This window comes from Colletotrichum destructivum, chromosome 8 (assembly GCF_034447905.1).
Source record: "Colletotrichum destructivum chromosome 8, complete sequence".
Taxonomy (NCBI): Eukaryota; Fungi; Ascomycota; class Sordariomycetes; order Glomerellales; family Glomerellaceae; genus Colletotrichum; species Colletotrichum destructivum.
In genome coordinates this window covers 2,073,542-2,100,163 of record NC_085903.1, presented here as the reverse complement: position 1 = coordinate 2,100,163, position 26,622 = coordinate 2,073,542, and the positions used below count along the sequence as shown (strand labels likewise).

The 26,622-nt window shown below is 55.2% G+C and overlaps 8 protein-coding genes across 8 annotated transcripts; 5 read left to right on the top strand and 3 right to left on the bottom strand.

The window, feature by feature from the left end:
* Positions 1–1,674, bottom strand: CDEST_12500 (Putative palmitoyltransferase, DHHC domain, palmitoyltransferase PFA4). Its single transcript, XM_062928656.1, has 2 exons — positions 1,099–1,674; positions 1–1,004 (listed from the first exon to the last, which is right to left on the bottom strand). Exons 1-2 carry the CDS (start codon positions 1,460–1,462, stop codon positions 4–6), a joined length of 1,365 nt encoding a protein of 454 aa, XP_062784707.1. The 5' UTR covers positions 1,463–1,674; the 3' UTR covers positions 1–3.
* A 160-nt stretch (positions 1,675–1,834) lies between these two features.
* Positions 1,835–5,324, top strand: CDEST_12499 (uncharacterized protein). The gene is made up of 5 exons (XM_062928655.1): positions 1,835–2,070; positions 2,151–2,206; positions 2,269–2,373; positions 2,439–2,596; positions 2,670–5,324. The coding sequence occupies exons 1-5, from the start codon at positions 2,033–2,035 to the stop codon at positions 5,229–5,231; spliced, it is 2,919 nt and encodes a 972-aa protein (XP_062784706.1). The 5' UTR covers positions 1,835–2,032; the 3' UTR covers positions 5,232–5,324.
* Positions 5,325–6,324: 1,000 nt separating this feature from the next.
* On the top strand, positions 6,325–8,623 carry CDEST_12498 (Putative aldose 1-/Glucose-6-phosphate 1-epimerase, galactose mutarotase-like domain superfamily). Its single transcript, XM_062928654.1, has 2 exons — positions 6,325–7,428; positions 7,527–8,623. The coding sequence occupies exons 1-2, from the start codon at positions 6,850–6,852 to the stop codon at positions 7,902–7,904; spliced, it is 957 nt and encodes a 318-aa protein (XP_062784705.1). The 5' UTR covers positions 6,325–6,849; the 3' UTR covers positions 7,905–8,623.
* Position 8,624: 1 nt separating this feature from the next.
* CDEST_12497 (Putative telomere-associated protein Rif1) lies at positions 8,625–14,560 on the bottom strand. Its single transcript, XM_062928653.1, has one exon. The coding sequence runs from the start codon at positions 14,159–14,161 to the stop codon at positions 8,762–8,764; it is 5,400 nt and encodes a 1,799-aa protein (XP_062784704.1). The 5' UTR covers positions 14,162–14,560; the 3' UTR covers positions 8,625–8,761.
* Positions 14,561–15,486: 926 nt separating this feature from the next.
* Positions 15,487–17,269, top strand: CDEST_12496 (Putative armadillo-like helical, guanine nucleotide exchange factor, Ric8; the record flags this gene model as incomplete). Its single annotated transcript, XM_062928652.1, has 5 exons — positions 15,487–15,682; positions 15,739–15,813; positions 15,870–15,946; positions 15,995–17,109; positions 17,161–17,269. 5 exons carry the CDS (start codon positions 15,487–15,489, stop codon positions 17,267–17,269), a joined length of 1,572 nt encoding a protein of 523 aa, XP_062784703.1.
* A 931-nt stretch (positions 17,270–18,200) lies between these two features.
* Positions 18,201–18,850, top strand: CDEST_12495 (Putative AT hook, DNA-binding protein; the record flags this gene model as incomplete). Its single annotated transcript, XM_062928651.1, has 2 exons — positions 18,201–18,277; positions 18,343–18,850. The coding sequence occupies 2 exons, from the start codon at positions 18,201–18,203 to the stop codon at positions 18,848–18,850; spliced, it is 585 nt and encodes a 194-aa protein (XP_062784702.1).
* A 1,064-nt stretch (positions 18,851–19,914) lies between these two features.
* CDEST_12494 (Putative mannose-P-dolichol utilization defect 1 protein) lies at positions 19,915–20,860 on the top strand (the record flags this gene model as incomplete). The annotated part of the gene is made up of 2 exons (XM_062928650.1): positions 19,915–20,511; positions 20,594–20,860. The coding sequence occupies 2 exons, from the start codon at positions 19,915–19,917 to the stop codon at positions 20,858–20,860; spliced, it is 864 nt and encodes a 287-aa protein (XP_062784701.1).
* A 1,635-nt stretch (positions 20,861–22,495) lies between these two features.
* CDEST_12493 (uncharacterized protein) lies at positions 22,496–25,453 on the bottom strand (the record flags this gene model as incomplete). The annotated part of the gene is made up of 3 exons (XM_062928649.1): positions 22,496–23,061; positions 23,361–25,371; positions 25,427–25,453. 3 exons carry the CDS (start codon positions 25,451–25,453, stop codon positions 22,496–22,498), a joined length of 2,604 nt encoding a protein of 867 aa, XP_062784700.1.
* Between the last annotated feature and the right edge of the window lie 1,169 nt (positions 25,454–26,622).

Here is a 26,622-nt window from a genome sequence, read left to right as displayed (position 1 = left end):
GTGCTACTCCTCGCCATCCCTTTGTAAGATTTTTCTCCGGCGCAGCAACTCGGCAAGTGGCACGTCATCGTCAGCCTCGTCAGTCATGTCCTCGTCCTCGTCAACTCCAAAGTCTTGTAAACGCTCACCGTCGGTGTTTGTCCACCCGGGTTCTCCGTCCGCGCCCTGCTCATACCCGCCGTTGTCGTCGTCGGATTCATCGTCCATGAGGTCATAGCCGTCCACCTCCTCCAACTCGGTCATCAGCCGTGACCGCTGACCCTGCCACCGCCGCAAGTCCGCCTCCTGACGCGTCTTGAACGCCCCAAGCTCCTCTTCTTTACTTCCATACCGCGGTACCCGTACGCTCTCGGGGTCTCGTGCCGCAGGCCAGCCGCCCTGCCGAGAGTGACGCGCTTTGTCAGGGTCCGGCGGCGGCCACATGCCCTCCTTGTGGTTCAACCCGTTCTCCGGCCACTCCCAGCCCACGCCCCTCCCATCCTTGTTTGTGTCCGGGTTGCCTGCCAAGGGGAACAGCCACAGCAGCGGGTTCGAGGTGCCCATGGCCTGCGAGAGGTTCGCGTAGATGCCGACGTCATACGGGAACTCGATTTTGCCGAAGCGCATCTTCTTTCCGTCGGGGCCCGTGATGGTCCAGAACTCCCCCGCGGACCCGTCCAGGCGGTCGCGGCGGTCGCAGACGGCGGCGTGGCGGTCGAGCTCCCAGCCCTCGATCATAGTCTCGTTGAGGACCCAGCTGCGGAGGGTAGAGAAGAGGAGGATGCCGAGGGCGAAGCAGGTGAAGAAGCATACGAGGGAGAGGACCGTCAGGTGTACGAGGACAGGGAGGGAGGGGCCTAGGTATGATGGGAGCAGGCGGTTTTCCCAGATGGCGGCGAAGCGGACATAGAGCAGGCGGGCGAGGTACCAGAGGGAGAGGTTCGTGAAGAGGAGGAAGCGGAGGAAGTGCGGAAAGGTGGTGAGGGAGACGCAGTTTGCGGTCCAAGGGCAGTGGTGGTCCATACCTGAAGGGGGCAGTTTGTCAGTAAAGACGGCCACACGCCGGGGGAGCGGTCAAAATAGGCAGTCGGTTACTGTCCAAAGCAAAGGGTATCTTACGTGGTATGCAGCGTGCGCAGTGCCGGCAGTGGTGGGCGCGCGGGGGCTTCGGGGCGGCGCACTTCTTGCACCAGCGGCGCACGAGGCCGTACTCGTCGGGCTCCGGGACCTCGATTATAGAGTCGCGGAAGACATAGCGGCCCGGGTCGACGGTGCAGGACTTGTAGTAGGTATACCAGAGGCAGAGAAGCAAGGCGTTGAAGATGTAGGTCTCCAAGCGGGAGAGGCGGCCGGGGGCGAAGGAGTCGCCGGCGAGGTGGAAGAGGAGCTGAGAGGTGTAGGCGAGGAAGGCGATCAGCAGGCACACGCCGGGCACGGCGAGGCGTTTGAGGAAGGGGGAGGGGGAGTCGTTAAGGCCGGCCATTGTTGTTGCGCCATGGGAGGTCGAGGTCGGGGTGAAGAGGGGTGAGCAGTGTGTGGTGCTGGACGGAGAGGATTTGAGGGCCAGTCGGGAAGTAAGGGGGCCGGTGATGTCAGTGAACGATGAACAGTTCGGTGCCGGAACAGACGGCAGCTCGGGGGACGGAGCGTCGGATGGACTGGGAGGGACGGACAAGGAGCGGAGCTTGACGCGGTTCAGGGGGGGAGGGGCGCAGTGTTCAGCGCAGGGAGGGAATTACGGGGGGTAGGACGCGTCTTTCTAGGGGCTAGATTAATTGCGATTATGTAAGACCCGGCGCTGGCTGGGAACCTGTCTGTGGACGATTGCGAGTGCCAATCAATATTCCGAGTTCATCATGTTTCCATCAACTGGAAGAAAAAGCGAGAAAGAAGCAAAGCGAAAAATCCCCATGCCTTACTGAACCAAGAGCGATTGGTTTTTCTTCCTTTTAGATTGACCTCATGATTCCGCCTTTGGTTGCGTTGTAATCGTCAAGACCTACCCGGGCTGGTAGGTGTTCATCCTTCTTTCCAACTCTCCAACTCTCTCTCAATGGCACGCGATGCGCATATACATCTGACGACAGTTTGGTATGTGGCCCCCAATCCCCTTTTTCACCCGTCCCGTACAACGCCATCTGCTCAATGATTAACGGCTAACACGGTCAAAGTGCTGTCGGTTCTTTTTTATGGATATCATCCAACTTTGAGGGCCATTCCCTGATTGGTATGCAACCCATGGGATTACTGCCACATGAGAGGCTGGTCGCTGACACATCTGGTTTTTAGTTTACCCTCGTCTGTCGTCCGTCTTGATTCTGTTGATATCAGGTGGCTTAACATGGCTCGCGAGCTATGTTGCCGCATGGCTACCTGGCGCCGATGGCCGATTCGGTGAGTTTCCGTGACTGCACCTAAACACCACCCAACCCGAGAGTTGACTAACTGCGTTGTTCCAGATGAGCCCGGGTCCGACTCCCAAAGAGCCATCGAGCAGACAATCCCAGCCAGGCCGCGGCGCTACTTTGCGCCCCTTTTGATCTTCTGCATCTTCCTGCGCCTCGAAGTCTTTTATCGCGTGAATTCCCAGCTCCAGTGCTCCACACCAGGAATCCAGGTGAGTCGCATGCCCTCCCCCTTACGTCCCGAACTCTTCACTAGACGGAGATCAGACTGACTGACAATAACAGTCGTTTCTGTCTCTGTACCTGGTCATGTACCATGTTCTTTACTATCAAAAGGCCCGCGCTCCACCCCCAGAGGAAGACCCTTGGGCAACGCCTCTTGACGATCTGGCGGTATGGGCCAACGGCTCTGGATCTCTCGCGCTGGGGAGCACTTTCCTTGTCTGCTACGGCACCTTTGTCGCAGTCACACAGGAACCCAGATCGACCTTCTTCTGCTCGTCCCTCTCGGACAGTCGGCTGTCGACCCTGGCCTTCCAGCTTGTCGGCCTATTCCTAGACGCCGCCATCATAACGCTGTTCTGGCGCATTCTATCCTGGGCGAGGACGACAAAGGTGCGCCTCCGGACGCTGGCTTCCATCTTGCTTCTCTCGGGGTTCTTCATCAAGGTCTTCCAGATCCTGATATCCCCACTCGTGTCCACCAGCGAGGGCTACCCGGCATCCATCGGCGGGATTGACTCGTTGTACATCTTCGACGTCTTCATCGACGGCTTCGCCTTTTCCGTCCTCGTCGTTTCCTTGGGCATACTCGTTTGTGAAACGAGCCCTGTCACGCCTGCGAGCCTAGTCACCTTCATATGTGGCATGGCGGCGAGTTTCCAGAACATCAGTCATGTTGGAACCTGGCAAATGCAGTCCAAAATCGTGGCCATCGGGCCGCTTTACCTTTTGACCGCAGGCTACAGCATGTTTCTTTACAGCACCAACGTCCGCTCGATCCTCTTCATCCCCAGAGTGTTGCTACTAATCATTTTGCTGGCGACGTTCATTGGGATGACCATTACCGGTCTCGTCAAGTCGACCACGGAGAAACAGCACCCCCTCAACAAAATCATCTATGACACTAGGGTGGAATCGGACCGTTGGCTCCGGCATGCCATGACCAGCGACAACATCCGCACCGCCGTCAGTGTGTACCATGAACGGCACTACGGCAGAGATCCGCCCCCCAATTTCGACAAGTGGTTCGAGTTTGCCAAGGCGCGCAAGACGGCCATCATCGACCACTTTGAGCAAATGGAGAGTGACATATTTCCTTTCTGGGGCGTTAAGCCGGAGGCGATCCGGCAGGCCTATGATGAGAGGGTTGCAAAAGAACCGCATATTGCGGTTGTCACAATTACGAACAAGCAAGTGGCGCACGACTACGACGGCGACGACGAGAACAGGAGGGTGCTCAACGAGCTGGTCACTATGATTCAGGGGTTCGTAGAGCACCTGTCGGACATGAAGGTTCCCATCAACCTGAGCAACCAGCCGAGGGTATTGACTCCGTGGTATGATCTCCGCAGGATCGACATTGCAGGGATGAAGAAGAAGTTCAAGCACCTGTCGTCGCGTTCGGCCGAGGACCCAGCGGCAGATGGCATCGGCGATGCCCCCCAACCCGAGAAGGCCGTTGAAGCCCAAAGCTCAGATTCGCAACACGTCCAAGACAAGCCAAAAGTCCTGGCCGATTCGCCCATCGTCGTGTCGCACACGAAACGAGACATGTTTGCGTCCACCAAGGCGTGGCGGGAGATGGAAGCCTCGGTGTGTCCGGCAGACAGCCCGGGGAGATCGGGTCTCCACTGGAACGTCCGCGATTTCTGCACATCTTGCGCCAGACCGCACTCGGATGAGCAGTTCCTGAAGCGCTACCCGCAATCCAAAAGTCTTTGTGACCAACAAGACCTCACGCGGCTCCATAGCTTCCACACGTCGGCGCCGCCCATCACGCCCTTGCAGGAGCTACTGCCCATATTCAGTAGGCACAAGGCCGACGGCTTCAACGACATACTCATACCCCTGGTGCCGCTGGCCGACGAGGGCCCCGAAGTGACAAAAGACTTCCGGCAGCGCAAAGATGGCGTGTACTGGCGCGGCAAGATTGGCGACAAGCCCATCAGCGACGAGGCGCTGCGCGGGAACCACAAGCACCGGCTGGTCCACCTCGTCAACAACGCTACGGCTGCGGAGGAGGTTACGATGATGCTAGGCGCGCCGTCGCAGGGGAACTGGTACAGCTACGAGACGGTCAGCGCGCGGGAGGCCAACGCGGTGCTTCCGTTGGACGTAGGCATCTCGGAGTACGCGTGCTCGGGCGGCCCCGGGTGCGAAGCGGCCGAGGCGGAGCTTGGGCGGAAAGTGGCGGTGGGGGATCCGCTCGATAACCGGTACGTGCTGCTGCTGGACGAGGACACGGCACCTCCGGCGGGGATGCTACGGACGATCCGGTCGGCGGGCAGCGTACCGCTCCTTTCATCGGTGTTTGGCGAGTGGTACTCGGAGCGGCTCATACCATGGCTGCACTTCGTACCCATTGACACGCGATTCCAGGCGCTGCACAGCACGGTGGCATACTTTGTTGGGCTCAAGGGCCGCGGAGCGATCAACGGGCGCGAGGTGGAGTTTGAGGCGCGGTGGGAGGACGCCGAGTGGATCGCGACGCAAGGGGCGCGTTGGGCAGGCGAAGCGCTTCGGAGGGAGGACATGGAGATATACCTGTTTCGACTCCTACTGGAATGGGGCCGCGTCGTGAGGGACGACCGGGACAGCATCGGGTTCAAGCTGGAGAAAGCGTGAGAGGGGGGAGGATGTGTTTTGTTTTCGCCCTATGGGGTTGTCTATAGATCCAAAAGTCGACCATCACGATTCTGTCTTTTCCCTTTTCTTTCCTTCTTTTGGTTGTTTTTCTTGTATGCTTTTCTCTTCCTCTTCTTCTTCTTCTTTCGGGTGACTCCCAGGCACCGACTTTTCTCCTTCCGCTACGATGACGGATCATTACTCAACGAGCGAGGTGGAACTCCTGGCTGATCAGCAGTATGTGCACGAATCTTTGAAGGCAGCTCAATTCACCAGGCCTCGGTCGGGGAACCCCTTTGGCGACCAACTCCAAATCCCCATAAGCAAAGAATCGAGGTTCCGGTCGTCGATCCGCCTGGGTATCATGGGCTTGCTTCACGCAAGTTTCCTCCTGGCGCGTTTCGGCCGAGAAACCGGCACGAGCCCCTGCATCATCTTCTTAGGGATGGACCTTTTCAGGAAACAAGTCCGCCATTAACAATGCACATCAAACCCTTCAACGACCCCTGAAGATGATTTGCGTTCTTCACACGTTTGGTGGGCGATCTTTGCAGGTGCTGCCTGGTTGTCTCTGGCTTACATACTCATAGAGGAGAACGATGGCACGCTTACTGAGAGGCGGGACAGGGGTCGTTTTCGTTTGGGGAGCTGGTCGAAGGATGAAGTTCGTTTCAGAGTAACGGGCGCGGTTTGGGGGAGATGGAGGGGCGGCCGCCAGTTGGGTAATACCCATCCTTGCATTGCGGTGGGTATCCGTAGTCTGCTCCAAAAAAGGAAGAGGAAAAAAGGTGAGTGGATAATGTATAGCCAACTAAACAAAAAACAAAAGGAAAGGTCGAAGGAAAAGGCTCTGTGTAAGAAATAGAAGGTAGCGAAGGGGACGGGAACAACCAACGGGCGATACCCTCATTGCCTTTCTAGAGTTGGCAAACGGCGAGGAGCTTCCAGCGCTCGCTTCACCCCCCCGCTTACCGGTGATAGTCGCAGCTTTTTACCGCTAGAGCTCCTGGATGGTCGCTTGGCATACGGCCTGACAAACACCCCTCTCATCGACACGCTAGCCAGAGCTGCCCCTCCCCCTCATCCGTCACCACAGCTCCCCCCTTCTCGTCTCTCCCCCTCCGCCCCGCAATCTCTCGACACCAACAAAGACGCTGCAAGGAAACCTTGCGTACGTTTTCCGTCGCCATAGACCTTGCTCGATCCCTGCTTACATACATTCCTACATATCTATCTACCTACTCCCTGGTGCTGGGCCTTTTACCCGTGCATCCACCCGTTGCCATTGTATCCGACAGCTACCTGATTGCTCTGCTTCTTCTCTGACACCGGAACCTCCTAACCTTTCCCCAACGCCCAATCCTCTCTCTCTTCTCTTCCTCTCCCTTCTCTCTACAGCCTCATCTCTTTTTTTATTTTTTCCCATCTCGGACGCTTCCGTCATAGAGCCTATTTTACTACTTAGAAGCCCGTCCCACCTCGTCAGTCTCCATCTCACGGCGTTGCCTACCCCGCGCCAACACAAACCCCCTCTCCCTCCTTCCCGAAACATCGCCCGACCTAACCTCCTCAAAACAGTCTTCCCGTCAGCATAACAACCACCACTAGAGCAGCAAATATGGTCGACCGGCCCAACAAACCCACCGCCCTGGCCACCACGCCCGGTCTTCCTCCCCAGGCCACCGTCTCTATAACCCACGCAAACTCGCGAGTCTCCGCGACCTTGCCCACCGGCGAGTCCGTCGAGGTCCTCCTCCACGGCGCCACCGTCCTCTCCTGGAGGTCTGCCGACGGCGCCGACCGCCTCTGGCTCTCCTCCTCTTCCGCCCTCGACGGCTCCCGCCCCGTCCGCGGCGGTATCCCCCTCGTCTTCCCCGTCTTCGGCCCCCCCTCCGACGCCCACCCGCCCACAGCCTCCCTCGCTCAACACGGCTTCGCCCGCAGCTCCCGCTGGGAGTTCCTCGGCAAGTCCACCAGTGAAGGCCCCGCCGGCTCCGAGTCCTCCGTCAAGCTCGACTTTGGCCTGTCGTCGGCCAACCTCGACCAGGACACCCAGGTCAAGTGGGGGTACAAGTTCGGCGCCATCTACAGCGTCTCGCTCGACCGCGACACCTTGTCCACCGCCTTGGTCATTACCAACGAGGGCGACGAGGCCTTTGATTGCCAGGTCCTGCTACACACCTACCTGCGCGTGAACGTACGTCTCCTCTACTTACATATTCTCCTTCTGTCCCCCTCGCTCCCCTTCCCTTAATCCTTCTTTGCCCAAAAAGCTAACCCATCCGTCTCTTCCAGGACATCACAAAAGTCACAGTCCAGGGCCTCGACGCCGCTCCCTACACCGACAAGGTTGACGCAGGCGCCGCCAAAACGCAATCCGGCGACGTCGCCATCACCGCCGAGACGGACCGCATCTACACGCCCACCGCCGGCCCCAAGGCCCCTGTCGTCGTCCTCGAGGACGGCCGGCCCATCTACTCGGTCGTCCGCGATAATCTCGACAATGTTGTCGTCTGGAACCCCTGGGCCGACAAGGCCGCCTCCATCGCCGACTTCTCCCCGGACGACGGCTACAAAAACATGCTCTGCGTCGAGCCCGGTGCCGTCAAGGGTTGGCAGAAGGTCGAGCCCGGTGACGCCTTTGAGGGCGCCCAGGTCATCACGGCAAAGTGAGGTGGCCGTGGTTTGCAACTAGGGTGCTGTGTTGCTGTCTGATGAGAGTTCTACGTGGATGTTGTAGCCAATGTAACCAGACGCGTGGCCCATGGTCGAGAGAGGAGGCCGAAAACCGAAAATCATGTCTGAGAAAGTCCCAGGAGGTGAAAACCATCACCGATCGAATCTCTCGGGTCAGCTAGAACAAGGGATGTTTAGACGGTCGGAACATGTGGAGGGACCCCCAAAGTTTTCAACGTAAACAAGCAGGCGCGCGCGCAAGGGAAAGCAGGCCCGGGAGTTACCCCCTTATTGAATACAAATCACGATGAAATGGCAATCGCGACACACCTCTTTATGAACATAACAGTAAGAGTTGGTCATAAGGTGGACCGGGGGGGAGGGGGGCCATAATGAAAAAGGGTCATAATGATTCTTCTTTCTTCTTTGGTCATTATCCTGGACGGCGATGGACCTTCAGATCTGCTCGCGACAATCCAATACATGATGACAGGGGTGAGACTCTGGTGTCTTTTACCTATCCATCCATGCTATACAAACACGGTTTCATACGTGATTTTCCTGAACCCCGGCTTTCCTCTCTCTCTCTCTCGTACAACAACAAAAAATGCCATGATTGATTCCCTCTCTCCTCGTCTCAGTCAGTCTGTCGTCCACCTCATAAACAAAGATCTGCGCCAATGATGTAACGAGGTCCCATAAAACCCGTTGTCGTAAAAGCATGTACGTAGGGCAAAGAGTATCGACATGTCCTCATGAGGAGTTCAGGGAGAAGATAAAGGATAAGAAAAATAAAGAGAGTGCTGTTTTGGGTCACCGTGCGTGGTCAGTCGGCGTTGGATGACGTATCCGAATCAGACACGTCCACGCGCCTCGGCCGCGAAGAGCTCCCTCTTGATGTCCATAAGAATGTCCTCCATCTTGTACACCTCCTCTCGCGATAAAGCCGCGGAACGAAGGCTGGCGAGGACGCCGCTCAACGACTCGACCATGTCAACATCCTTGGCAGAGTCTGCGATGGGGACATGGGGCTCGGACCGCCCGGTGGCATCAGTAACCTCGGCGATGTCAACATCCATGGATTCTTCCATCGCAAAATTTGTCTTAGTCGACGAAGCTTCCGCCTCCGGTTCCTCGAAGGACTGGCTCTCGCGGTGCTGTGCCTCTTGCTGCTCATTAACCAGCTGTGAGTGGACTTCGGCGTCCAAGTCTTCGCTCGCCGAAACAATGGAGTATTTCGACGGGCTAGTGTTATTGGAAATGCGCTGGCTCCTGCGAAATTTCCCTTCACCAAGCACGGGGGATACGGTAAGTTGGGAAAGCCCCATCTCGTCGGCCCCGTTGTTGGCCTCCATATTGGCATCGATGTCGGTCTCATCGGCCGACTTTCTCTTCTTGTGGCGGGTGTCATACTTAGACGCTCCGCCTCTCTTCCGCTTCTTGGCGGACTTGTCTGGAGAAGATGCGGTCGACCTGGTTACCGGAGTCGAAGGTCTCCCGGGTGAGCGGGATTTGCTCTTATGCGATCGCGCATTGGGCTGAGACAGAGCGAGCTCCGCTGGCTCGTCCTCATATATCTCTTCGTCGTCGTCCTCGCCGCGAACCGTGATACAATCAAGCACAGCAGGCTTCTCCTCCTGCTTTTGACCACTTCGGGGGGTCTGGGAAGGTTTGGGAGGCGAAATCGCAGGATAGTCGCTGATCGGGAGCTGGCAACGTCTACGGTCTAGCTCAACAACAAGCCTTAGCATGCTGTTTTCGTCTCCGTCGCTCATTTCGAAAGAACGGTCTTTGGTAGCCGTGGCACGAGTCGCGGACCTGGTGAGAACCGTGGGCTGGGGGCTGGAAGGTGCGTCAACGAAAACCTCGTTGCCGGACCTCAACACCTCCAAGTTGATAACCCGAGCATTCTTTGGAGTTGAGGGGCTGTTTCCATGTTGAGATTCTGGGACAGACTTGGCTGTCGCCTGTTCAAACGGCGTAGATTGCGGGAGTTGTGATATCTCCTTGGGCTCGAAAGCTGGCGGGGGCAGTTCCGGCTCCTCCACGGCGCTTGAGGGCACCACTTGAAATGAGTCGTTCACTGCTGAGAGATCGGGGCTGGCGTCTCCGGATTGACGCTGTGAGGAATCGGCATTCGCGAGGTGGAGCTCGTCAGGCTCATCAGTAACCACTGCCACCTCTGGAGACGGCGAGCCAGAAACAGGCGATGAGCTGAATTGCCAGCCGTCAAGCTCACTCCGGCTGCTAGTTCGGGATTTGATTTGAGGCAGCAAGGGAAACGGCCGAGGCTCGGGCGGCGAAGAGGGCGGATCCGTCATGTCCTGATCGTTTTCTGCCATGGCCAATGATTGGCCTCGTCGAGGTGTCGGGGTCGAGCTGACAAAGTCCTCGTACCTTGCGCTATGCTTTGGTGTGATGTCCTTTGGCGTCTCGGGACCACTCTTGGGAACCGCAGATTTGGGCTCAGCAGTCGCATTCTCTTGTGACGGCACCTGGGGGCTAGAGCGCATGTTCGGATACAGCGCTGCAGTGTCTTTTTGCCTCTCCCTAATTTCCTTCTGACGTTCAGTGAGCACTTGAGATTCAGGATTGACTGCCGGGTTTAGGGGCGACTTTTCAATGGGGGCAAATTGTATCTGCGAATCATCGTGTCTCAATCGAGCAATGTTAGTACTCCGTCGGCCTCTGCTACGAGTATTCTTGGGAGTGCTGTTCGGCTTCGCTCTCGCAGACCGCGAAGACTTGACTGAGCTGATGGGGGACGAACGGTTGAGCGGACCAGGCAGTTGAGGTCTGCTGCGGGATGATCGTGTCGAAGATACAGTGAGCATCTCTATATCATCCTGGGACTCAACAAAAGAGCGATTCTGTTCTGTAGATGCCAGAGGGGTACGTTCAAGGCCCGGCAGAACAATCTCGACGACGGGTTGAATCGCAAGCAAAACGGTCTTGAGATGTTCAGGGTAATGGATGCCCTCCGCGTTTTCGTAAATACGGTTCCATGCCTCGGCGATAGAGTTGACAATGTGTCTGTGCTTGCTTTCGAAGGCGGCACAGAGGAGTTCCTCGAAAGCCTCGAGTTGAATTTCTCCTGGCGCAACGGTGGGCAGAACAATCCCGCTTACAACGTCCCAGAGGAGCTTGACCTGTTCAAAATTAACATTCGGCCTCATAACCTTGGCTGAGAAACATACTGCTTCAGACGCTGCAGGGCTCTGGCGGGCTTTCAGAATGCCCTGCGAATCCCTGATCCACATGGCAAGGCCACTCTCCAAGTTTGTCACTGTTTTGGGAGCGAGCTCGGGGTTACAGCGAGACAGAAACCCACTGCATTCATTCAGGAAGGGAGTGGCCAACTCGTCGAGGCCGCCACGGTCACCAGCCTCGTAGAAGCGTTCCAGGAGTTCGTTGGTCAGTTTGTACAGATTATCAAACGGATCGTACGATGACGATCGAGGCCCCGTCACCGCAGTGCCCCAGAGCCGGCGTCGAGCCGCTTCCACAGCCTGCCTATCCAACGGATGATTGGCAACAGAGAGCAGTTCTGCTGCAGCCAAAACAGTGTTTGCGAATATCGGCGAGGCACGGTTGGCAGGAAGCGACTCTCGGATAACTTTTGCGAGCGGTTCGATGACTCCAAGGGCTCGACCAGCTTCCCCAGTCTCTTCGCAGGCTCGGTTGGACAGGACTGAGAAAAGTGAGTGCCAGTAACGCCAAGGGAGGTTCGGCGCCTCCTTCCACCCTCGCTCCAGAAGTCGGACAACCGTACGATACTCGTGGCCAAGAGAAGGCTCACTGGTGGAGCTGGTAGTTTGTGCACTGTTCTGGGACGGACTGAAGGTACTAGCCAGACATTCTGATGCGATGACCCATGGTGCGTAGGGAGAATGGGCAACAGGAGATGACCAAATGGGTATTACCGATAGCATCTCCTGTGCCAACTCGAAACGGGATTGTGCTGACTTTGGCGCAAAGAAGGGCACAAAAGCCGACCGAAAGAAGTCGACAAATTCTTCGTTGTCAGGAATGCCTGGAGGCAGCCTCGACACCAGGCCAGCGAGGTGTTGGAACGGTGTCCGGGCATCGCCAGCATTCTTTACGGGCTTGTGAGAAGGAGTCGAGACAGGCGTAAATGTGTGAAGCCGTCCGAGTGAGATCATCTTCCCGGTGAAAGGCAGAAGGCCAAGGGCTTCCACGGTGACAGTTATAAGCTCCCGAGCACTGGCCAAGAATCGAGTCACGGTCTCAGGACTCGGGTCTTCTATATCGCCCAGGCCAGTCTCCCAATGCTTTAGCAAAAGTCCACACATTTGTGAGATGAAGGCGGTGGTGTCGACAGAAACCTTGATTTCTTTTGATGCTGCCGCGACCATAGCCCCGACCAATGTCTGCCACAAGCGATGGACTTGGCTATTCTTGTCTGAAATCTCGAGGAAGTGTCTGTTTATGATGGGCTCAATGACCTGAAAAACGCGTGGAGAGTTGCGCCGAAGCCACTTTGGGTCAATAGCGGGCAGCTCATGCGGTCGGGCGAGAGGCGTCTCTCTAATGCGCTCTTCTCTCCATATCCGCGGCGTGGCTGAGTCGAAGAGGCCGGTCAATATCAAGGTGGCCTGCCGCATGTGCTCGTCGACGGCATCAGGATTCCTTGATTGGGCTCTAGGAGGTTCTGTAATGGGTTTGACACAGGCATCCCAGTGGCCGTCGAGAAGGGCCGTACTAGTGCCAGGCTTGAAGGTGTAGTAAAGGAGGTTGCAGACACTTCCAAAAACGACTTCTCGGATATGCTTGCTGGTGTATTTCGACTTGAGTTGGCTGCCTAACGGTTGATACAGCGTCGGGAGCAGCTTAACAAATGACTGGCCTTCGGTATGCATGGACCAAACGAAACGGTTCCAGGCGAAGTTTGCCTCTTGCTTTGTCTGGGGATGGTCGTTGTTGTTGAAGCCCATCTGGATCAGTTGAAGCCATTGGTTGAAGAACTGCCACCGGTCGAGCGGGCAGCGCAGGAAAAGAATTATGACACTCCAGATCTTTGGAACAGCAGCGGTCAACTGCCTATCATCCTTGTCCTTGGCCATGGAACGGAGTTGCTGGTGGTAGTACTCCGCGAACTTCATCTCTTCAATGGATGTATCGAAGAGTTCCATCACCTTCCGTGAAAGCGACTTCTCCTTTCCGAATGTGTAGGCGGCTTCGAAACCCAGAGATATCGCAGCTGATCGCAGCTCTTTGACCCTGCTCAACATGTCCGTGAAGAGGTCATTCAGCCAATCCGAATGAAGAACCATCAGCTGCCTCGACTGCTGTACCAGACGCTTGTAGATGAGGATTCGAGACATTACTATGCTCTTTCCCTTGAAGTTTTCTTCGATGTTGCGTAGAGCCACCACTAGACGCCTTACGCGATCAGAAGTCATAACTTTGGGAGAAAAGTCCTGGGTAGCGACAGCGTGCATCAGGTGTCGGACAACATCTTTCGGTGTGGTCGAGTCCTCGAAGGATCGGATGCAGTGGTCGATGAAGAAAACGCCGAAATCGCTGGGTATCGTCGAGGCAATGGCATGGAAATACAGAAAGGTAGCGAGGAGGGAGAGAGCATTGTTGACGAGCGGTGCGTCTGGTCCGCCCGTGGCGGGGTTCTTGGAGGTCATGTCTCGCTGGATGAACTGGACAAACAGCCCCATCTTTGCCTGTAGGGCGATTCGGTCGGGGAGGTTGTTGGATGTCTTCAGTGCCATGACCAAGGTTGTGTAGGCATCTCGTTTTGAGTCCCTGTCAGCTCCGGCGAGCTGCTTCACCGTAGATTCCAACATGTCGGAGATGTTCGCCGAGGTCGTCAGGGCATCGACATTGGCACTTGTGCTAAGTGGGCTCGGTGATGAGGTCTGCTTGAGTATGCCCTTAACAGGTCTGGACTGTGTCAACGATGGCGCCGAGAGAGGTGATCGCTTGCCGCAAACGTTGACGCCTGGGTAATCGGGTGCTTCGTTATACTGGGCTTTTGCAGAGAAGCCCACACGTTTCCTTGCTCTGCGCCCACTCGGATTCTTGGAATCGGCTCCAGAGTTTGGCGAATAGACACTCGGTGGTGTGTGGAGACTAGAACGAGGGTCGGAGGAGGGAGGGAGAACGAGGCGGTGATTCGGGACGGTCGTGGCATCGACAGCCTGGCTTGTCTCGCGGGGTGGTGTTGGTGGGCGAGGGGGCAACGACTCTAGTCGGCTCGATACGACTTCGACAGATCCCATGGTTGCGGGGAGGCTACCCGTCAGATGGGGGTCGAATGAAGGAACGGGATACCGGACACCGGCTGGCTCTGTTCCTATCTCGACTGGTGCATGCGTGCGTTGGACTGCTACCAGCAGAAAAGGAGAAAATGGCGATGCGAAAATACAGACGTAATGTACAATTCTCGTAGCCTATGCAAAAAGAAGGGCGATGCTGGTGGAAAGAGGGGCTTTCCGGCGACAACGAGAGTAAGAGATTCCGTATGGAGAAGGAGGAGAGAGCCCGTGTATCCGTACGGGCGTGAGAATGGGATTGTCGGGCCTAGAATCGTGATCAGGGTCGTGATTTGGTTCACGAGTACACAGGACACTTCGCAGCACAACCTTCTCGTCGAGGTTCAGGGTTGACCAAGCTGGTTAATTGGCTAGCGCTTGACGACTTGGGGTAAAACACGTCCGCGATGCACGTAAAAACGCGAGGAGCGCGCGAAAAGCACTTAAAGGCATGGTCCGTGCCACACGTGTACCCCGGTCACCTCGTTGCCTGGTTCAGTGGTTGCTCGGGGGTTGGGCCGCTGAGCACGACCCCGAGTGGGGCAGTGGAATGTCCATCTCCGAATTTGCATCGCCAATAAATTGCCGTCACTCAGCAACAGGTAGCTAGCTTCCCAGGTACGCAATGTAACTAGGCCTTTCACAAAGAATGACAAAGTTGCTTAGTTAAGCCAAGCCGGGAGAGACTCCTCTGTGGCTTTAGACCCCTGCTGTCTGAACTTGACGACAGCTTTGCCACACAGAAGCCGACACCTGCGGCGCTGAGAGAGGACTGTGCGCTCCCGTCGTGCCCCAACTGTCTGGCAGCCACGTCGCGGCGCCCCTCTTTCTTGTGTAACGACCGACGGTGGAGTGAATGAGAGCGATAGGTCTCGTGGCCTGGTCAATCAATGTGTGGGCTCATTCCTCCTTCTCAGAACATGAGCCTCCCCATCGGTTTCAATCTCATTTGGACAACAGCTTTACTCCACCTGAGAACCACAGCACGTACGTGTCATAACTACACTCAACTACAAAGTTCAAACACGGCGATCGAACGTTCTTTCCATTGCGGCCCCTAATCTATGTCCTCCAGCTTGTGATTGATGCACTACCGAACCTAGCCGAGATCGTCATGGTCAGATATCAAGCCACCACTTGAAATCGACGTCGAGTGCCACAAATCACATCCGTTGAACCGTACAAGCTTTCTCGCCACTGTAAGCAAGTGCTCATCATCCCGCCGCTCTCCGCCCAAAGGTGATCCAATCTCATACTTGCATCTCATCTTCACGCGAGTATCACTACCCATCATGACGTCCAAGTTGAAGCGAATGCTAAGCATCAAGGAGCGTAGAGTCGACCGACGAGTGTCCTCAACCGGGACTTTCCCCAGCCTTTCTCGGCCGGGCTCTCCGAATCTCCGCTCAACCCCCGGCTTCGACTCCAAGCCCTTTCCCTCCACCATGTCGCAACCCCTCGTTATGAAGGCCAGCCTCACCGGGCCCGGTAGGTCCCGTCTTCTCTCCAAGTTTCGGAGATAACACAGCTTACAAGTTCATCAGCGAAACTGGAGGCTGTCGCCAGCTTAATGGACCAGCTTAGTGAAGACTTGAAGAAGCCTACTCTACTCCCTCATCGTAAGACCCATCCGTAACCACTTGCATTCACGGGAGCCCGCAGCTCACTGGTGTAGAACGCGATGCCGCACTCGAAGAACTCAAGATATATGGACGGGATCCGACCAATGCGGACCCGATCTTTACTCCAGAGGTCAGTCCTCATCGTAGTGCGAGGACACTCATTGCTCACAACTCATAGGGCATCGAGACTCTCACAAAGCATGCTTTCAACAGCCCTTCAAACTCAACGGCTAGAGCCGCTCTGAGAGTTCTCGCCAACTCCATGCTATTGAACCCCATCGCGCGACAGACATTCGTCGATCTCGGCTACGAGGACCAGGCCTGCAAAAAGTTGCGGAACGACAGCTTCGATGACGAGTTCCTTGTCTCGAGGGTTCTCTTTCTTACCACGTACGGCACCAAGATTGACTTGCTGGCCCTTGTTCAGAAACACCGGCTAGCGGAGACTATCATTGAAAACCTTTCCAAGCACGCCAAACTGCTGACGACTCGCCAACCAAAGGCTCCGATCGACCCCATGGAGGACATGGCGCTGAATGAGACTTTAAAATTGCTTTTCAACGTCTCACATTACTGCCCCTCTGAGATGGATGCTTTCACGGGTTGCATACCACACATTATCGCCTTGCTCTGGAAACACGATGTGCCTCCCAATAGGCCCCTCGATCCACCGTTCAACGCCCTCGTCAACGCCCTGCTCGATCTGAAGCTCGAGGACAAGGATATCCAAGCCTTTGTATACCCTAAGGCTGAACCCAACATGCTGGCAGAGCGCTTGATCGAGATTCTGGACCCAGCATTGAAAACCTATCCAGACAACGAACTCGAGCAGCTTGTAACTCCGCTTGTCGGTGTCCTGCGCCGGGTCCATGACGGTGCTCCTGAAGAAGTCAAGAAGTATGTCAGGGACACTCTTCTTCCAACTGAGCAGGACAGGAAAGAAGTTCTCGGCCGCAGCACATCCCTAACGTCGCGGCTGTTGCGCAATTCGACGAATCCTTTGACTCCTCATCTGCGCGAGGCTATCTCATTTCTGCTCTTCGACATGTCAGACAAGGACGCATCCAAGTTTGTCGAGAACGTTGGGTACGGTTTCGCATCGGGCTTCCTCTTTCAAAACAACATCCCAGTCCCGGCGAATGCATCCGAGGCGTTCAGCACCGGCGAGGCTCAGAAGCCAGTCAACCCTATTACTGGACAGTTTGTGGAGTCCGAGAAGCATGTGGAGGTTCCGGAGATGTCGGAGGATGAGAAGCTGAGGGAGGCAGAAAGGCTTTTCGTGCTGTTCGAAAGGTAAGTTATCCCCATGGCGTTTAGTTGAAGTTCATGTTAACGATGTGGAAGACTCGGCAAGACGGGTATTGTTGATGTGCAGAACCCGGTCGAGATGGCAGCGAGATCAGGGCAACTTCACGACTTCGGCGACAAGCGGGTGGAGGAGGTCGATGACTGAGCGTATCATCGGTATAGGTAGCCCGGAGACGAGTAGGACAAAAGACGCCTGTATCTCGGGGCTAGTTTGCTTCTCACGAATATGAAATATGAACTTGGTATCAGTGTTCCTGCTCATCGAGTGCGTGGTTTCTGGGTACAAGGTTATAATGCAATGGCTTTCAACGCGTCTCGGCCGTCCCACTCTCTCCGTATCCCACTGCCAAGGCTGTGCTGTGTATGCTTGCCGGACCTGGGCCCCAGCCATCACTAACCATGCAAATCCCGAGTTCTAGCATTGTTTATAGGTATAAAACAGAAGCAAACAGTTTGTTTGGTCCACATGCTTCTCTCTTATTCTTGCGACGGCACTTGAACTTTTTGCTTCCGCATCCTTCCATCCCACACCCTTGCAGTTCAGTTCTTTGATGGCTTCTGTTCTCTTTTCTGTCCTTTTCAGCAAACAAGAGAACCCAACACCATTTGCACTGGGAATGCTTGATCATCGAGCCACATTGTCTGCTTACCTAGGGTAGAGCAAAATTAGTCCATTAAGGCAGGGTGAGTGAAACGCCTACTTGCCTCACTTTCATCACCTGATCTCAGAAGCAGAGTTCAAGTAGGTTGACAACGAGGACCGCAAGCCATTTATTTACCTAGGTGCTAGTTATTCTCAAGCAAGTTTCTTCCGTACCTATGCCCAAGAAGATAACAAGGCAGCAGGGACCCGGGTGAGACTCTTGCCTAAAGTATGCTGCAGTTAGGTACCTTGGTATAAAATGCAGCCTGTCTGATAATCTTCACTTAGCTTCACTTTAATTTTCTTCACCTTTCATCCATTAGAACTAGCTGGGAGGGTCTCGAACCTTCAGCTTGCGTTTCAGTATCCTCTATTTCTTCCATCAGCATTCCAGCAAGTACTTGGCCCCAGACTCGAGACTCCAGGGTTCGGAATGTCTGTCCCTCTGGTCTTCAAGGGCCGCGAGGAGGAGATGACCATGGAAGAGCTGGCGGCCATGAGCGTTGCAGCGTAAGTTATCAGCATCGAAACAACCTTGATGTCAATCAGGATTACCGGTACTGAATCCTAGACAGTAAGGTTAAGAGCACCGAGCAAGGCCCTGACGACGAGGAAGAGATTTCTTTGGTCAAGTCCGACATCACCAACAGCCCGGTCCCCGCTACACAGTCCGCCATCGCCGCGGCCAAGAAGCGCAAGGCCGGTCGCCCCGCGAAGAAAACCAACGCCACCAAGAAGCTTAAACAAGCCGTCAACTCAAAGGCTACTGTCGAACCTTCGTCGGCCGCAAACAACCCGTCCTCATCCTATGGCACTCCCGAGCCCCCTTCGTCGGCCCCTTCGTCTACTGGCAAGCTCAGCCAGACGGCTGCTCCAGTCGGCGCAGACTCCGCCAAGTGCGCTGACGAGGTTGATGCGAAGAATAGCGCTTCGCCCGAGCTTGCCTCAGCTCCCAAGCGGCGTGGTCGCCCGAGAAAGACGCAGGCGCTCGTCCCCAACAGCACAGCTGACCAAGGCAAGCGCATCAAAACCAAAAGTCGGGCTACCTCAGCTCGCGTGCTGAAGCTACTCGCCAAGCGATAAGCAAAAACTGACCAACATGGGATGATAGACTCGGTTCGAACCACCCGCGCGGCGAGCCGCAATGGTCTCATGAAGCCTGTCCCCGCTAAGACAACTCCGGCCAAGAAGGTAGGCGCATGCCGGCTGTTGAAGTCACAAGGCTCAGTATTGACGAAATCACAGGTCCCTACCACTCATGGCCGAGGTGTCGGTCGCCCCAAGAAGACGCCCCCTACGGGGAAATCGATCGCTCCGCAGTTCACTGACGAGGAGTATGTCGTAGAGAAGATTATCGACTCCCGCATCGATCCTGCCACCAAGGAGCAGCTGTATATGGTCAAGTGGAAAGGCTATGCCACGAAGGACAACACCTGGGAGCCGAAGAAGAACCTCGGAAAGTGTGGCGCCATGATCAAGACCTTCAACAACTCTCAGAATGCAAAGGGAAAGAAGTGAAAGTTCATCTGGGTCGGTCAAGTCAACGCTTGAGCTTCACGATCCTTTCAAAGCTCGATTTGACTCGCTTGTTTTTCAGGTTCTGCATCGTCGCTGTCTCTTCGGCGTTCACTGAGTATAGGGGAAAGATGATGGAAACTATAGGGAGCGCAAGAACCAATATCCGGTATTCAGCTCTCTGGGATATCGGAAGCTTGTTACTGAAAAAGGAGAGTGCTTTGCAATCCGGGTACGCCAAACGGAAGGGGGACATGGGATGACGTGGGATGGTTTTAGCTAGTTTTTTGCCAATAGCAGATTGGCCAGCCAGCCCAGCTCAATTCCCCACATAAAATTCTCCGACTGGGTCAATTTTTCCACCCCTGGTCCCTATTCCAGGGTTCACAGTGACCTCAACCCTTCCTTCAACGTGTCCGTCGAGTGGGAGGTGGTGGCAGTCAGCCTCAACAACCGCCGCCCCTAATTTTTCTCTACACCTCCACCCACTCCCGACACCTGGCGCAAAACCATTTGCCTACAACCTCGACGGCTTGGCTGAGCGCAAAAAGTCAGCGAAACACGACACTACTGACACATTTCATCATCGAGCTTTCCCCTTCCCGTCAGCAGAAGCCCTCGCCGCCGCCATCATGGACGCCGTCCGCTCCGCCCTCCAACCGGTAACCCACAACCTCCCGGCGCCGATCCGAGACCTGGGCGTTTCCATCATCGGCGAGCACTGCTACAAGTCCCTTCTTCTGGACATCAACGTCGAGGATGTCGACTGCATCAAGCTCGGCCTCTCCAAGGGCGTTGGCCTTGGAATCGTCGGCGTGTCGAGCATCGTCAAGCTCCCGCAGATCCGCAAGCTCACGGCCTCACAGTCGGGCGACGGCATCTCAGTGCTCTCGTACCTCCTTGAGACGGCTTCCTACATCGTGTCGCTGGCCTACAATTACCGCAACCAATTCCCCTTCAGCACCTATGGCGAGACGGCGCTCATTATGGGCCAGAATGTCATCATTACCGTCCTGGTCCTTAACTACACCCGCCGTGCCGGCCTGGCCGCCGTCTTCGTGACGGCCTTGGCCGCCGCCGTCGCCTCGCTTTTCACCGGCAGCCTAGTGGACATGCAGACCCTGGGATACCTTCAGGCCGGCGCCGGTGTGTTGAGCGTCGCGAGCAAGGTCCCGCAGATCCTGGCCATCTGGCAGGAGGGCGGCACCGGACAGCTGAGCGCTTTCGCCGTAAGTTCATCCCCCCTGTGCCCGCCCCCTCTCCTTCTTTGCCTCTCACGAGATGCCGATTGCTGACTCGGTGGACTCCCAGGTCTTCAACTACCTCGCAGGCTCCCTCTCCCGCATCTTCACGACCCTCCAGGAGGTCGACGACAAGCTCATCCTGTACAACTTCATCGCTGGCTTCCTCCTCAACGCCGTTCTCGCGTCGCAGATGGCGTACTATTGGAACGCGCCCTCCAAGAAGGCCAAGGGCAAGCAGAAAGTCCCCATCGCCGCCGCCCCTTCTGTTTCGACCGGTTCCTCCACCGCCACATCCGCGCCGAGGAAGGGTCCCAGCACGCGCCGCCGCGGTTAAGTATGTGCGAGGGGGCTTTCGGGGGCAGGCACCTAGCTTGATCTACTCGGAAGCTGCTACCTGGGCGTTTAGATACCATGCGGTTTGCTTCAATAATAGTGAGCACATTCCAACATATTTCTATCCTTGCTCGGTGTGCATGTTTCCTCTTTACATGGTGCTACTTGGGCCATGCCCCCTCTCGATGGTATATTGGACAATATGCTGCCTTATATCATGCAATAAGCCACTTGCCAGCTATCTTCCCGTTGTGACTGTCTCTTGAAGTATCGGCACGGCAATCCCTCTAATCTCCCCCGGGGAGAAGAGACACACCGCCAGACGGCCTGCTTTGAGCAACCAGACGTCTTTTCACCTCGAACCTAAAAGATGACTAGCGGAATGGCGGCAGTTTTCTACAGGAATGGTTTGACGCCTCGCTCCTCGCACTCGGAGCTATCATTTCGGCCGGTTTGGTGGTCGACTGATTGCCACGCAGGCGTCCCCCGCCACGGCTGGCCTCTTTCCTCGGCAGCAAGCGCGAGGAGCATTGAGTGACGTTCGGCTCCATTCCGAGTAAAGGAACCGCGAACGTGAGGCTCCCATGTGTGTTGAACGTGAGCAGCAGCTTACCGAGGCCCGCTCGGGACGCGCCGAGTCTCGACATAGCTAGGTATTATGCCGACAGTCACAACTTGCAAGTGTTTTTCGCACAGCGTGAAGCTTGAGCGACCTCATTTGCATACTCAACCTCCCATCAATCTCCCTCATCCGGGGTTTCTGTCTTTACTTCGGATGGGCACTGCCGCTTATGTTGGCAATTGGAATATCGATTTGTTTCGCCCATGGCATCACCCGTTCTTTTGAAAGAGAAGTTTGAACTGTTCATCGTGCTTCCCGTGTCATCAAACGGTACTCATTAATCAGCACACACCCCTATATTCTCATCATGTACACAGATGGTGGTGGCATGCTTTATCGCTGAGGCATGTGAGCCTTGCACCTGCCAAGTCAAGGGGAAAATGACCCATCGATCAGACGGAACACACAACTGATGGTCGAAGTTCGCAGGTTTCCCACCCCTCTGCTTTATTTCAACTCGTTGTTTTATCGTGGTCCGTCACACGACTGTCGATCCAACGCGAGCTGCGAATCACACGATCATTGAAGCCTCGCCAACGTGGATCCCGCTCGATATTTTTCTGTAGATGATGACAGTTCCATCCGAAGTGGAGGTCCGCGATACCACGTGTTTCGTGATAAACTGGCGCCTTTGGGGCTCGGGACCAGGTTGAGGCTATCCACAAGCGTACATCACAGACACGATGGCAAAGAACGCAGGGTCAGAAACCGAAACCAGAGTCCATTGAGTGATGAAGGGGCTCTTCTCCCCTTGTCCTAGGCCGCAACCTCCAAGAAACCACGAACAACGGAACAACAAACGGTCCCCAAAAGTTGAGACCCTTCTCCACCTCCCCTTTCCACCAGACCAAACCAAACCACCAAAAACGCGAGAGCAAACGGGTTTGCCCGTAGGCAGGGACCCCGCGAAACTTCTTAATCAAAACATTTACTGGGAGATCTGGTCAGAAATCGCTTGAAGAGGCAAGAAGTGAGAAGAACATACCTACATCGTAGACAAAAGGCCGCAGCCGCTTAGTTGCGGAGGGCGAGGAGGGTGATCAGACCCGCCACGAACGACACAACCCACACACCACAGCCGACAAGCAGCACGATGCGCAGGTTGCGCCGTTGGTGGAAGGAGAGGCCGGAGCACTCTCCACGGGTCACACCCGCCAACAACTTGTCCGCCGAGCAGGCGAGGAGGGCGAATCCCACGAAGGGAAACAGGCAGGTGGCCACCATGGCCGCGATGTAGAAGGCCCTCTGGCGGCGAGCCGCCACCCCCGAGAGAGGGAGGTCTCCGACGGTCGCCGCCATGTCAGCGAGCTCGGAATCCGTGCCTTGGCCGCCGATTTGTCGGACGGCCTGCATGGCACGGTACCTAGCCATCACCTCTGCTGAGTAGAGGTGAGGCGAGGCCCTCCGGCCCGCCGACCGGTCGATGGCGAGAGCCTCGACCGCAGCCTGTTGGCTGATCGCAGCCACCTGCCTCGCCGTCGTGGTGGTGGAGGCCCGGCTCCTCCCCGCCTGCGACCGCCCAGAGTACTGGTTTGAATAGTACTCTGGAGCGGGTTGCCCAGAAGAGGGTTGTTGGCGCTCTGTATTGGGGGATGGAAAGGTCAGAAAAGCTTCTTCGAAAATATAGGTGCAACTGAAAGACTTGCTAGCCAGAAGGGGGATGCCCTGAGAGGGGATTTGAGCTTGAGAATGTGTGGTTCTTCGAGCGGGAGGATTTCGAACAAAGGGTTTTCCGAACGGGGTTGTTTTTTTTTCGAACAGAGGTTGTTCGAGCGTGCGATGTTTGGAGCGGTGTTGTAGAAGGAAAGAAGGAAAGGACAAGAAGCAAGGGGGAGGGGGCGGTGGGATATATATAGTCAAGAGAAGAGCGGGGACTTACCAGGCATCAACAAGTTGCGGCAGTCAAAGTTTAGGTCGTTAATCCGGGAGAACATTGAGCGTGTGGAGTTCTTTCGAATAGCTTGAAGGGGAAAAGCACTGCTGCCACCCTGAGCGGACAAAGGCAGGCCGGGCGAAAGGATGCGGCCTGAGAGAGTCTGGTCCTCAAGACCACTGGCGCGGCGGACGGCTTGACGTCTGGCAGCGTCCTCTCTGGCGATCAAGGGGAATGGTAGGTTTGCGTACACGTTACCACCAGCTTGAGTAGCCTCCATGGCTTGTTGAGCTTGCTCTCGCTCGGCACGGATGCGTTGCCAGGAGAAGTCTCTGTAAGGAGTGGGCATGGGTTCCAGCTCAATCTCTTCCCAACCTCGGTTTCTTCGCTGTCTCTGTTGGAAGATTCGACCAGGCGGAGCGGGAAAGGTAGGAGAGGGAGAGCGAGAAGGTAAAGATGGCATCTGAGAGCCTGACTCCCACCAGGCCTTAGTAGCTGAGGGCCTGCGTTGAGCAGGGGCTGCTGCAGTACGTCGCTTGTGCTGAACAAGGAGAGCATCAGAGACATTGGCGATGCTGCTGCCAGTCATGACGCGGCCAACAGTGCCAGGTGGAAATTCGCGATCATCAGTGACAGTTCGCCAGTCCTCGTCGCCCTCAAGACCGGTTCGATCCTCTGTGTCTCCTGAAGCGACGGTCGCCATTCTTGTGTTGTCAATAGGGCTGTAGGGCTCAGTTGCCTGCATGTTGGTCTCATCTTCATTGTGCGACGTAGACACAGGAACCTTGAGACCGGACTGTGTGATCTGCCAGTCAGGCTGGATGGCTGGGGCGTGATAGAAATCGTCCTTTTGTTGATTGGTGTGCGTGCGGTAAGGTGACTGCTGTGAATCATAGGTGCGTGAAGACAGGCCTTGACGAACAATGAGACCACTGGAGGGCAAACTAAGTCCAGTGACATGATGAAGAGCTTGAGAGACCTCCTTCTCGGCATGGGGGCGCAGAAAGACCTTCTTGTTCTCTGGTTCAGAAGGCTGAGGGTTGGTGTCTGAGGTGTGGGACGAGGTGGCTGAGAAAGCATGGAATGGGTTCAAGCGACTCGCTGAGGCTTTGGGTGTCTTGGGGTTTCCTTTGTTCTGGCCAATAAACTGGTCCTTGGAAACCTCAGAAACGTCTCCATCGTACTGGGACTCAGACTGAAAAACATGTTGTATAGCGGGGAAGGGCTGGGCTGCAGGAATTGAGGGAGGGGGTAAAACACCTCGGTCGATGAAGATCGGGTACTGAGTTCCGTTTTGTCCAGACAGATAGGTGGAATCGAGGTGACCGGAAGTGGCCTCCTTTTTCATGACATCGTCAAGATGCGACTGGGGTAACTGAGGGGACGGATGCTTCGAGTCCGAAACGACAGGAGGAGGCAGGGTGGGAGAGGATGCAAGAGCAGAGGAATAATTGGGCTCGAGCTTGACCTTGTCATAAGCAAATTCTTCATCTGTGGATGGCAGTTCATAGTCAGCGCCTTCTTCCGGATAGAAAGAGGAAGAATCGAGGTGGTCGAATGTCTTTTGTTGGCCCTCGAAGGGATTATCGTCATGACCTTGCTGGTTGATCTGGTAGTTGGACTTGTAGATGGAGGAGATGGAGCTGTCGACAAAGGCGTTCTCGTCGTCCGAATCGCAGGGAGAGATGGATTCGTGAGGGCCATGGTCGGTAGCCTTAGTCTGACTCTGAGACTCGATGGCAGAAGAAGATGTCAGGTTGGTTGACTTGGTCTCATGGCCAGACTGATTTTCTGGAATAGGCAACTTCGAATGTCTCGTTTTGGCATGTTCTTCAAGCTCTCTGGAAGTACTGGAGTTGTGGAGGATGTCTTCGACTTGCTCCGGGGTAAGTTGCTCCTCGTTGCAAAACTCTTCGTCGATGGGGAGTTTGGGAGTAGCAGGAGCAATGTGTCGATGAGCCTCGTTGAAAGATTCGTAAAGAGGTCGGTTGGGTGTAAGGGACCGCTTGGAAAGCCGCTATGGAGAGTGAGCATGGTGCGTCAAGGTCAGGGACTGAACAAGGCATACTGACCTCTTTGGTGTCCTGATTGCCTGACATCTTGCAGTTCCTGGATCTTTCTGTTATGAAAGAAAATATTGCACCTCACCAAAGCTGTTTGTTTGTTTGTTTGATGACGAAAGGTAATGTGCGAGTGTGGGTGTGTGTAGGTTTCAGCAAGCTATCGATCTGAAAATTTGCAGTTGCCGTTTGGATGAAATTTTTTGGCGAACAGACTGCGATTTTTTCTTCTGGATTTCGATGCAGTCAAGACTCAAAAGAGTAGATCAAACCTCCAAGGTCCAATAGAAGAAAATTCAGCAAAAGCCAGAAGGTCTTAGCAACTCCGGTCACCAAGATCAGATGTGAGGGAGAAAAGTGAGGACCAAGGTAGGCGCGATCTGATGTGAGAGTTGATGGGACCGATAAGAGTTGCTTCTGAAAATACCAGGAATGTTGTTGTGAGAAACACAGACAACTGCGTGTGTATTGTGGAAGAGGAAGTTGGATAGGTGAAAGAAGGAGGGCAAGAGAAAGGCGCGAGGGAGAAAGTTGTTGTGAAAAACGTACTAGGTGGAAGAGATGGAGGGGGAGAAATCAGGGTGTAGAAGGGGAAACTGCTGTTGTCTTGTGGGAGATATTTTCACCGTAGTCCTTCTTTCAGCCCAAGAAGTAACCTCGATGTGTGTAGGGCCAGTTGTTTGTTGTGTGGCTGAGAGATGTGATGTCAGGCTTGAGATACCAACCAACTCTGAAGTGAAGGCCATTGCTGGAGCCCCACTCCCTCAGTGAGTTGCCCATCGCGTCAGCCTCTGCTGGGCTGTAGCATTACAGTAACTTTCTTTCTACAGACATGATACTTGGTGGGCATTGTATCTGAAGTATCTGGTGTCTGTATTACCGGAGCACTTGGGTGTTGTGTCTCGTGCCGGTCGATATATAGTGCCAATGCCCACGATTGAAGTGAACATCCAAAGCGACCTCAGAGCCGCAAAGGACTTCAATGAAAAAATCATAGCTCAATTGTTTTTCATCTATGCCAAAGACGCTGTACACACTTGCCTCAGAAGAAGGGCCTTATGGGGACATATATAGGTAGCTGCTAACTGCATTTAGTGTCTGTAGCTATCGGACAGCCACAGACCGACGCAAGGAATCCGGTTAAGTTTCGTAGCAACCCATCAGCCTTGAAAACTATTTCTTTCTGTTAGACCTCATCCTAACTCAGG